The sequence below is a fragment of the Oenanthe melanoleuca genome, chromosome 2, assembly GCF_029582105.1.
Source record: "Oenanthe melanoleuca isolate GR-GAL-2019-014 chromosome 2, OMel1.0, whole genome shotgun sequence".
In the NCBI taxonomy this organism is placed as follows: domain Eukaryota; kingdom Metazoa; phylum Chordata; class Aves; order Passeriformes; family Muscicapidae; genus Oenanthe; species Oenanthe melanoleuca.
The window spans coordinates 127,699,705-127,710,886 of record NC_079335.1 but is presented as its reverse complement, the minus strand read 5'-3'; the positions used below and the strand labels follow the sequence as shown (position 1 = coordinate 127,710,886).

Below are 11,182 nucleotides of genomic sequence, written 5' to 3'. Positions count from 1 at the left end.
AAGCAGGACAGCATAAAACTTACTAGCCACTTTCAGCTTGTTGGACTGTCATTTTGTCTGTTTTCATATCACAGAAACAAACTCTGAGAAACTGAAATTCCTTCATCTAATTGGTTCCTTTAATAAGATATGTGTAAGGAAGGTGAGCGCTACAGAGGAATCGGGCCAGGAGCGCCGGCATTCCCTGTCGGGTGGCTCCGGGGAGCCAGGCAGGCTGTGCCCGGAGCATCGTCCTTCCCATGGGGAGCCGTGGAAGGCAGAAGGCAGCCCGGCGGCTGGAAACGCTCCTAAGAGCAGAAATGGAGGTGCCAGGTGTCCTGGCTGTTATCCGTGCGAGCAGTGCAATTAAAATTAATCTGCATAATGGTTTTAAGATGTTTTGTTTGTTTGTCCTTTTTATCTTTGAGACTACAACCAGGAGCAGCTTTCAGTGGCATGATCTGTGATGCAACCTCCTCCTTTATTATGTGTTTACAACTGGTACAAGTCTTCTAGTGGGTAATTAGACTTTGTATTCTCTCGGCTGGATGGGCATCGAGCTGCATCTGGCGCTACTCTGACATCCCTCCTCCTTTCCCTGCTCACCTCAGCTCCGTGCCATGGCCGTATTTGCTATCGCCCCTTCCGAAAACAGCGGGGAAAGAGGAGCCTCAGGCGACGACCGCTCTTGTCCCATTTTCATAAAGAAATGTAGTTAAGGAAGGTGAGATACACCGTGCTGAGAGGCAGCGCTGCTGCTCTCGGCTTCCCGGTAGGTGGGAGTGTAGAATTGGGTTGCAGATGCAGCCATCCCTCCACTGAGGGAGAATTATTCTCGCGTTTCAGGTATCGGACATCGTGGGGGACTCCTTGACACTTCTGCCTTTTAATCCAGGAGAGCATATTGTAACGTGAAAGGAAGAATTCTGAGTTGTAATCCTTTCCTACTCTCTCTGTTAAAAAAGCGGGGAGGGAGTAGAAATTTAAGAAAGGGAGAAAAAAATGTCATAGAGAAGGAAGTGAAGGTTTGCTCAGAAAATGAACACGTAAAGGAGGAGAGAGGGGCTGACAGCGGTACGGGCAGGGAGGGAGGGAGGGAAAACGCCGCGGCTGCCTCCCCAGAGAGCCCCCGCCCTCAGCAGCAGCTGTCAGTGAAGGCAAGTTTTGCGGCGGGGGCTGCCCAGCCCCGGAGCGGTGCGGTACCGGGCCGGCCCCGCGGGGCGGGCGCGACTGCGGGATCCCTGCGGCGCCGCCCGGGCCCCGGGGCTTCCCCGCCGCTCTCGCCCCGCTCCCGACTACATTTCCCAGCACTTCCCTCTCCCGAGCGGGCTCTGCGGGGAGCCTCGCCGGCTCTCGCCATCTCTCCGCTGGCAGGGGGCTCGGCGCGGCGGCGGGGCGGAGCTCGGCAGCCCCGGCCCCGCGGCCCGCAGCCCCCCCGCCCGTGCAGGCGCGGAGCCGGCGGCGCTCGGCGGCAGCGGGGCGGCGGGCAGCGCCATGCGGGCTGCCGCCTGCCTCCTCTGCCTGGCGCTCGGCGCCCTGACAGCGGCCCCAGGTGAGTCGCGGCGGCAGGGGGCGGCGGGGAGGGGGGGACGCTGCGCCGAGGCTGCTGCGGAGCCCCATGGAAACGGAGCCCCCGCCGCAGCCTGCGCGCCGGGTGACAGTGCCTCCTCTCCCCTGCGCAGGAGGCGCCGGGCCGGCGATAGCGGCGGCGGGGCGGCGGGGCCGGAGCCCCTTCGCCGAGCGAGAGAGCATCAGGCCCCTGCGGCTGGTCTCCGGCGAGGGCGGCGGCGGGGCGCGGTGGCCGGCGCTGAGCACGCGGGTGCGGAGCGAGGCGGCGCGGGCACAGGTAAGCGCCGGGCGGGGGGACAGGCAGGGCGGACAGGCAGGGCGGACAGGCAGGACGGACAGACAGGCAGGACAGACAGGCAGGGCCCGCGGTGCGGAGCGAGCCTCGCCGCACCCTCCGCCCAGGGGGTCTGCGCCGCCGGGGGATGGAGAGCGCTCGGTGCGGAGCGATGCTCGGTGCGGAGCGATGCTCGGTGCGGAGCGATGCTCGGCCCGACGCGCCGCTCGGTTTCCCGCAGGAGCGCGGGGAACGCCAGTCCTGTGCGAGAATTAGTTAATATGTCAATGCCCAGCCCCGGCCGGCTGCCGGGCCCGGGCGGGCACAGCCCGCTGCCTGCGGCGGCCGGGGCGCCCAAAATGAAAGTTGCGGTGTCTTTGCGACAGCGGGGCTTGGAGCGCTGCGGCTTCTGGCTGGAGCGTGGGCAGGGCGGGTTGGTGTTCTGTGGACTCGGATGTGATTTTAAAAATAGAAATTGTATATCGGAAGGGAATTGCTTGAAACGTAACATGTGAGCTAAACACAGGATTTAACGTACTTATTGCCTGCTGCCCAACCCGGGGTATGTTTTCAAATTCCATAGAATGATTAAGGTTGGGAGAAACCTCTAAGATCATTGAGTACAACCATTAACCTGGCTTTATTTATGTTAAAAACCATATTTTTCTTATATGAAGACCAATCCCTATAACTTTTAATGACCTTATTTTGTGTTAAAATACAGTGATTTTCATCTTTTTGTTTGAGGTGGTACACGGCTGTTACATCTGAAGGAGAGAAACATTGAATCCGTATTGTTATAGATGTAGAACATAAAACCTGAGTATTTGAGGTAATTGCTGACATCCAAGATGAGTTGCAGGCCTCAGTTTCCTCCTTTTCTAGTTGACTGCTCTGTGTTTAAGAAACAAAATTGGTGAAAAAAATTGTCTCATATTTCTTTTTTTATAATCCATCAAGTATAAGAACCAACTTGCATTCTTTTTGTTTAATTAAATAATAAACAAGCTCTTCATAGCATATGCATTTGCCTCTGAATGTAGCTTACTCTATGTAAAGATTTTTTCAGATATGAAGACCATGTTTACAGTACAATAAAATATTATTCTCAAAGTTCATAATGCTTTGTTCAAAGAAGAAAAAAAAGTCCTTTAGGCATTTCAGGTTTTTTGAAGACCCCCAAAAAGTTACAAGTTCAAACACTTTGTGACATGTCTGTTTTAAACTTAGAAATGGTTGTATTTTGCTTTAATATTAGGCTTAAAATACTGTTCTTGCAGAAAAAACCTGCTAATTATTAGGTTTTGTTTTTCTGAAAGTCTCAGCTTTTATTCATCAAATTTTATGCTCATAAAATTTTCAAGTCATCCTGATCTAGTTAAGTTGCTAGTATCAATGTTAATCTAAGCACAAAAAAAAAAAGTAACACAGGTGGTTTGAAAAGGGTTAAATACATTTATTTCACAACAGCCTCCACAGTAAACCAATGTTAATGTGTAAAAGCTCTGATATAAAGGTGAAAGCTACTACAACTTCTCTTCCTGATCAAGAAGTTTTCCCTCTGCTGCTTAAAATATTCCCAACCTCTTCCATGGTATCTGATGGTTGTTACTCATGGAAGGATACAGTAGCTGACAGTGCTCTGGACAAAAAAAATTGCCAAGCAGGCTGAACTGAGTGAAGCAGTACAGATTTTCTGTGATTCTGGCACAGAGCATGTTACATCCTAATTGCAGGATATTGCATCCCTTGCCCAAGGATCTGAGTCAGCTCAGCAGTAATGGACCAGCAGCGTGGCTGACTTTGCTTAACTGAAGCTGTGTAGGAGCTGCACTTAGGAGAGTAATTATCAAAGTTATGGACTAACTTCACAGAGTGCTTTTGGGTATCTGGTGAATGTCACACGAAGTATAAAGATACTGGGTTCTGCTCATACATGAGGAGACACCCATGCCTGCCCTGAAGAGTTAACAGCCAGTGGTATATAAAGAGTAGGGGAATAGAGGTGCCCTAGACATCAATAACATTTCCCTTTGTATTTGTTTGTTTTGTGATTAAATACAGTCCATGGACTGTCTCCATGTTCTATCCATTGCTAACAGTCTTTGAGTAGTATTTGAGAGTTAAAAAAGCTGGTCTTGAATACAGATTTCAAACCAAATGGCCTTCTGGATTAGTTAAGGGAGTATGCTTCTTTGAGGAGCTAAAGGCATCCAAGAAGAATCCCTGGTGAGTGAAGGACTGGCAACCTTGTGTGGAAAAACAGATACTTGAATGGGAAGGTGCATTCAGAGGACTAGCCAACAAGGCTGCAGTTGAATTAATGTAAAACAGTGTAGTTGTGTTTTGAATCGGATAAAAAAAGGAGGGGGTGGGCGGGGGAGAGATAAGCTGGAGAGAAGGAAGTTGCATTAAATCGGATTGGATTCCTTTAATTCCTGGATGAAAGCTTTAGCTGCAGAAAGGGCAGAAGTTGAACAAGAAGGATGCAAGCCTGGGTTCAGAATTGCACAAAGGGAAATGAAGATGATCATGCAGAGGAATGCAGAAGAAAAGCATGGCCTTTGCAGATCAGGGGTTTTAGAGCAAGCTTATGATGGAGTTGAGCCAGAGGAGTGTAATATGAGAAAAGGGGGGGTGAAAGGAGATAATTGAAGGCAGGGAACTGGAATTGACTGGAAAGTGGTGGATGGCAGATTTCTAAAAAATAATGGTTTGTTTTCAGCATTTCTTGAGGTTTTTCTCTAGCAACTTCCTTTATTTTGTTTGTTTTGGGGTTTTTGGGCCATTGCCATCAGAGTTGAGTGACTTCTCTATATGCATGCCTTACTATTAAATAGCAAAGGAAATAGTCTATATACTCATCTTAGAAACCCAGAATCTAATTGCTTAAAAAACATAATTAATATGCTCACAGTTGTAGTTGTCCAAGATTGCTGAACCTCAGAATACAGCGCAAGGAAAATGTTGTAGGCTATTACATGTTCATGCCATTAATGTTTTAATGTACAATATATAGTGGACATTATAGAATTCATGTGACTTTGGGCTTCTGCTTTTAATTCCATTGCAGAATAGAGTCATTATTAGTATCTGTGACACTCCTGTATTTCAATTTCTCTGTTCCTCAAAGGGTGCCTGTTAGCAGTTTGCATAGCACTTAGTGTATAGAATAATCAAGATAAGATATAGCTAAAAATACACTAATATTATATTATCATTAATGCAATCTAGAATCTTAGCAATGGACACCTAATTTACTGTTGCATAAATAAGTGTATTAGAGGATGAGATTCCTCTATGTCAGGGACATTCAGGGAAGTCTAATGTAATATTTTTGTGTTTGAAAGAAGAGAAGTTCCCACCCTGGACATTTTAAAGGAACCTTTTGACTCTGTGCCTTAACCCATATTTTGGTATTGTAAGAAGCACATAGGAAACCACAAGTTTTGTAATATTTTGCTTTAGTCAATACAGTATAAGCCCGTTCTTTGTTAAAATGTGGAAATGTGTAAGCATCCCTCCCCATTGCCTGTATTATCATTATCCATTTTTGATACATCTAGGTGTTACATGGAAATTTGTGAGATTTTCTATGATTTTCAGTGGGAACAAGGTTCTGACCTGCTGTGGACTGAGATTCACTAATCTCTGCTGGTTGTGCAGGACATTCATGATGTAGCAGTTTCTGTTTCTCAAGTTTCTATTTTTCCCTTGCTAATTTCCCGTTGTCATGAAAGTACACTGGATTCCTTCTGGGAGAGTGAAAGTGATGACCTGGCTGTAGGGAACCTGGCCTGAAGGGCTCCAGGACTGAGCTGCATCTGGAGACAGAAGTGCATGTTGTTTGTAGTCCAGAGTGAGTCAGTAGTTTTCAGTAAATAACTAATTTGTCTTCTGCAGCCTGCATTGCTTGTAACCAAATGATACAATTGCGTACGCCTATTTGGAATCATGGCTTGCAGATTTCTTATATGATTTCTTATTGCTAATAATCAATTTCAGAGAAGATTTGCTCTGTCATGCTGAGTTTGCATAGCCCTTGGACTTGAAATCTTCATTAGTTATTCAAGTGTTGCCTAGTCTTTGGCTACTGGATTCTCTGATTTCCTGTTGTCTCACTCTAGTCTTCAAACAGGATACCCCTGTTCTTTGCAGGTGCTTCTGAAATTGCTGACTCTTGCTTTCTGTTCTGAAGCTGTCAATTTCTGTTAGTATTGTAAGTTACTGTGTTGGGTAGCTCGGACAAATAGTAATTTTTTTCTTTAAAAAAAGAGCTCTGATTGTTGAGCAGCTTCTGAAATATCTCTTAGAGTTTGGGACTGATGGATGGTGACTGTTGGAAAGAGAAGTGCCATGAGCAATTGCCCAATTTAAAAAAATCTTTTTCTGCCTACTTAGTCAAATGACTTCTGTCTCCAAGAGACTTAGGCACAATTTTTGATCATCCTAGCACAAAACCAAAGAGAAGGAGGCTAAACTGAGAAAGGGACTATAGTGAGTAATAATAATAATAATAAATAATATATAATAAATAATAAATAATAATAAATAATAATAAAAATAATTATTGCTGAATTTGGTTTTCTTCCTGCCTTGTTGCCTCTTAAGGTTTGTAAGGCATTGGGCAAAATGTGTGTGATACTTTACTGTGTGTTCAGCGTATGCAGTTCTGCAGTATGATAAGATACTGGAGGGAACTACAGGAAGATACTTCACCAACATGGCAATATTTTATGAATATGTGAATGATGGTTAAAATATTCACACTCTTTATGCAGGTCTTGCCTTCCTAAAGAGAAAAAAAAAAAACTGCTAAAAGCTAAACTTTGCTATAGATTGCATGTTGAATGATATAAGGGCATTGAGGGCGTCTTTTGATTTCTGATGTAGGAGGCACTTTCAGGTACACCTTTTTATGAAAGTACTCAAAGTGTGTTTTGGTATTTTATAGGCAAAGAATATTTCAAATTCCTGTTTTATCCTTCTTTGCAATCTTGTATCAGGAAAAGTCTGATAATGAGATTTGTTACTGCAGTAAATGTATAAGTCCAAAAAATCATCCTGCAAAAAATCTCTGGTAGCTGCTGCTTCAGAGTTCATGTTGTTTAGTGTCATCTTCTCAGGCTTGTGCCATAGCAGACTGGCAAGGAGAGACATTCCTAAAGCCATGGCTTAGCTTCATAGAACAGGCTTATATACAGCCAAAAGGGATCTTATAGGCTCAGATGTAACAATTTGTGTACAAAGTATTTTCCCAGCATTTGCTTGTTGCCATGATTAGTGTGGTACCTACAAAGTCTGACTGAATGTGTCTGTATTCACTCCTGGTCTGTGTTGGTGCCCCTGAGTGCAGGATCCCACCAAGTATTCTTTCTGCCTGGCTTTCACTGTGTGTCTGTTTTGGGACTCCTGCAGTGGCTGATCAGCTATAACACATGAATTGTGTAGAGTGTGTTGCGTCCTGAGCGGTGTCATGATAAACTTTGATAAGATTTAGCCATATTCTGGAGGAACTACATGTGAAGTTAAATTCACTCTGAAATGTTTGCCACAAGAGCATTATGGACATGTGTGTTAAAAGGTCGTGGTAGATATATTATCCTTCTGGTAGTCCAGGTCCCTTTTGTAGTTTTCCCAATAATCACACCAGTCTTTAAGTGACTCAAAACTAACAACTTTTTTAGGGCTCTGCTTGTGAAAACATTATCACAGTTATCCTGTCAAACACTGCTTAAAGGTCAATCAAACTGTGTAAAACCTTCAAAAGTCTGATAGGTTCAGCTCTGTAAATTGTGGGTCCTTCTAGCTAGCACTTGGCTCTGTGCTTTTCCCTCTCCAGTTAGCTCTGCTGAGGTTTGCGGTCCTTCCACTTGTTACTGCCTCCCCTGGAGTTTCTCCCCTGGAGAAGATGGAAGATGAGGATTGTTGTCTTCCACTCTCATGAGTTTGAGCCAAGGTTGCCTCTCCTCCCAAACAGACTGCTCTTCTGCATGCTTACATGTCAGATGATTTAGTTGCTGGTTGTGCATTCTCTCAGTCTGGATAACTGTGGATACAGAGGGTGAAGTCCAATAGGGTCAGAGATAAGACTGGACATAGGATTTTGGTGTCTTCCTATGCAATCTATCTTTCTCTTCATCTACTGATATGGTTCAGTGTTTTCATCACTAGATATATTTTTCAGTATTGTTTTATTCTAGAAATTATGTAATTGTTTGTTTCTTGCGTGTTAACCAAAACCACTGTATTCAACATCTCCAAAAATTACTGTAACTCCCATCCTGTCTTCCTTTTCTCTAGTTTTGACTTCTGTAATTTATTTTAAACAATGCCAAATTTGCTATGATTGCCTGTGGAAAACTTTCAGACAAGAAAACCTTCAATACCCCTCTAGTTACCTTCTTTCCTCTAACTTGCCAGTGATCTAGATAGTGTATGGATACATTGCTCTGTGGAGATGTCTTTTGGAGCACATACAGCATTGCAGAGATCTGTCACATGAAATTTAGCTCTTCATAGCTGCAGATGCCTCCTGATAGTGCTCCTCTTAAGCCACTGCAATAGTTGCATTAATCTGCAGAGGAGAAATCATTGCTGCAGGGGTAAACTGTGCAGCAGCAGCTGTGCTGATCCACAGCCAAGCGTGGATGTGGAACAGCATCGTCCTCAGATGGAAGGATGTCCAGTGCAGATGAGAGCTTTGGACACTGAATATTACATCTGTGTAAGCTTTTAGTACATCAGTGGGAGGACTGTGTGAAGGAAGGCTTATGGTTTTTTTCTCCAACAATAAAGTTAAGCACTGAACAGAAAGGTAGCTGAAGTGTGTGTGCACATGGTCAGGATGTGTTCTGCCAGGCCTTGGCATACACTGCCATGATGGGGTTTGGCTAGCTGGGTAAGTTCAAGTGGAAAGGCAGGGTCAGCTGAAATTATGAACAAATAACAGAAAGTGGCAAATGGCCTAGAGCTGTTTTAATTGTTCACTAGGAGTCCAGCTTGAAAATTGGGTTCAGTTAAAGTAAGTTAAAAGCATGGCATTGTTGCTGTGCGTTTGCCCCCAGACAATCTGGTGATTCATCTGGTAATTTGACCAGCTCAGGTTTGTCTACCTATGCTAAATTCACTCTGAAGTCTCTCTTTCTTCCTGGTTTTTAAGCATAATGGATGTTACCAGACCAGAAAACCGTAGCATAACACCACACTTTAGAAAAAGCATACTCCAGAATGTGATATTAATACAAAGTTTAGAAAAATTTGTGTGGGTAAATGCCTTCTAATGAAAGTGTGATGTATAGGAATGTGGATGCTAGAGCCCTGACTTACAGCTCAAAAATTGCTCAGAAGAATAGGAGTATGTAGGAATGCACTGTGTTCCAGAAATGTCTCCTTAGAGACATTTTGACTCCTGAAATTCAGTGGGAATGAAAAAAATCCATCCATCAGTTGTTTCAGAAAATATATACAGTGAAAATGTTGATGCATTTTGATTTCCTAGGCTGTATCAAGGGGAAAAGGAGTTTTGAAATTTGTTTTTCTTGCACTTTTCAGCTTGTAGCAGGACTTTGATACTTGAATGTAGAGGGTGAGTCATGTTTAAAAAGTATTATCTGTGGAATTGATTGAGCATTGGCATGCCTAAGAGTCTGCAAGTTTTGCCAAGCTTTTGTTAGCCTCTAATGCTATGGATGTTGGTAAACTTTCTGTTGGTGCCCAGGGTCCATTCCTGGGAGAATGGACCATGTTTTTAGTCTTTAGGTGTGTAACAAGTAACAAGAGTGCTTGTTACTTCCAGTGGGCAGAGCTAATCTTTTGGTAGTAAGCTTTCATTTTTATGTAAACTAAATGTAAGACCAATTATAAAGTGTTTGATATATGTCACTGTGTTGCTGAAAAAAGGTTTGGTCACTGGTACTGGTATAAAGGAGCAAAGTTAGAGTGGACTCTTTTTTACTAGATTTGAATGCTTTATTTGTAATGTAAAGGCAGGTTTTTGTAGATTTCTCTCAGAGTGGAACTCTGTTCCTTCATTTCTGAAGACTGCAAGAGATGCTGAAAAGGGGGCCTTTAAATGTTATTGATTCCTTTCAGAGCTTGGAAAACATGTAGCTAAAAATGACCTCAAGGCACCATCTGCTTCAGCCGAGGAAATGCCTTCTCTCCTCCCGACTGTTGGATCTGTTGGGTTTTCCTTCTTGCCTAAGTGGTGTTCTTGGACAATAGTCCTTTCTCCAGAGCGATGACACAGAGCTGCAGATGGGTTCCTGCTCAAGGGCTGTGCGTTGCTGCCCTTGTTGTGTGCTCTGTCCCCTGCAGATGGGTGCTGTGCTGGTTGTTTGCCTCTCACGCTGCAGCTGTGCACGAGTAGCATCTCCTTTGGGTTCTGCCCACTTGAAACTGCCAGGGAGAGGGGTATTTACTGAGGATAGATTGTCCTTGTTGGAGTCCTTTCCCTGTGATCTCGTGTTTCTTCACAAAGTAGTTTTGCCCTCAGATTGCAGCCGGGTCCTGGGCTGCTGAGTGATGCAGATGGAGCATGTTGCACTTCTCCTGCTGTAGTGTTTTTACTGACTCCTAGGCATGCCAGTACATTGCTTTTGCTGTTAGATCTGGCTTTCTGAAAACTACTGTCACTGTGGGGAGCAATGGAAACTGGTGTTTCTGGGTCACAGGGTGAGTCTTTGTTTGCTCTGCTCCCTGTCTTACTTTTTGAAGTGTGATCTTCAATGGTCGTCATAGTTTTATAGGAATTATGGCAGGCAGAGATTCTGAACTTTTCAAATTTTCATTCATGACTTTTCTTTGTTTTCTATATGTAACCCTGTACTTGATTAATCACACTTCAAACAACGTATTTGATCATAATTTCCCTAGCCATTAGTATATGATAAAGAATGTTTCTGAGCACATTTTAAAAACATGAGATTGAGCCCTCACCAGATTTCTGGTTTTGCCCCAGTAGTGATACATTTAAGACCTCTGGCACTATAGTTGTATGTAACCTTTTATACATGAATCCTTGCTGCTTCCCTTTCAGAAAAAGGGGAGAAAAAGAAGACTTCCCAAAAGTTCTCGCAGTTCTTCCTTTCACAGTTATTTGAAGACTTGCAGTAATTAGTCTCACAGGAAATCAAAACTTATAAACAAAATTTCAGAATCAAATTAACATCATCCTCTGCACTTAAAAGCACAACCAGTGTGAGATCTTGTTGCCACAGGGCTTTACTGGTGCTGGAAACAAGTGTTAGGTTGCCTCTTGGGAAGCAGCATCTTGCCCCCTCCCTTACTCAAATTTGTCCTGTTAGATATGTGAGATCAAATGGTAGCTTGTGCCAGATTTGGTAGCAGACAGCCCAA

General features: G+C 44.1%; 1 protein-coding gene across 4 annotated transcripts in view; it reads left to right on the top strand.

The window, feature by feature from the left end:
* Positions 1-1,168: 1,168 nt before the first annotated feature.
* Positions 1,169-11,182, top strand: part of ADAM22 (ADAM metallopeptidase domain 22) — a 128,135-nt gene continuing 118,121 nt past the window's right edge. Inside the window, exons 1-2 of one of the 4 annotated variants that reach the window (XM_056486106.1) lie at positions 1,169-1,531; positions 1,662-1,825. In XM_056486106.1, coding sequence (XP_056342081.1) covers positions 1,474-1,531; positions 1,662-1,825 — 222 coding nt within the window. In that variant the 5' untranslated portion in view covers positions 1,169-1,473. The remainder of the gene's footprint in view (positions 1,532-1,661; positions 1,826-11,182) is intronic. The other 3 variants (XM_056486102.1, XM_056486103.1, XM_056486105.1) reach the window with 3 other exon arrangements.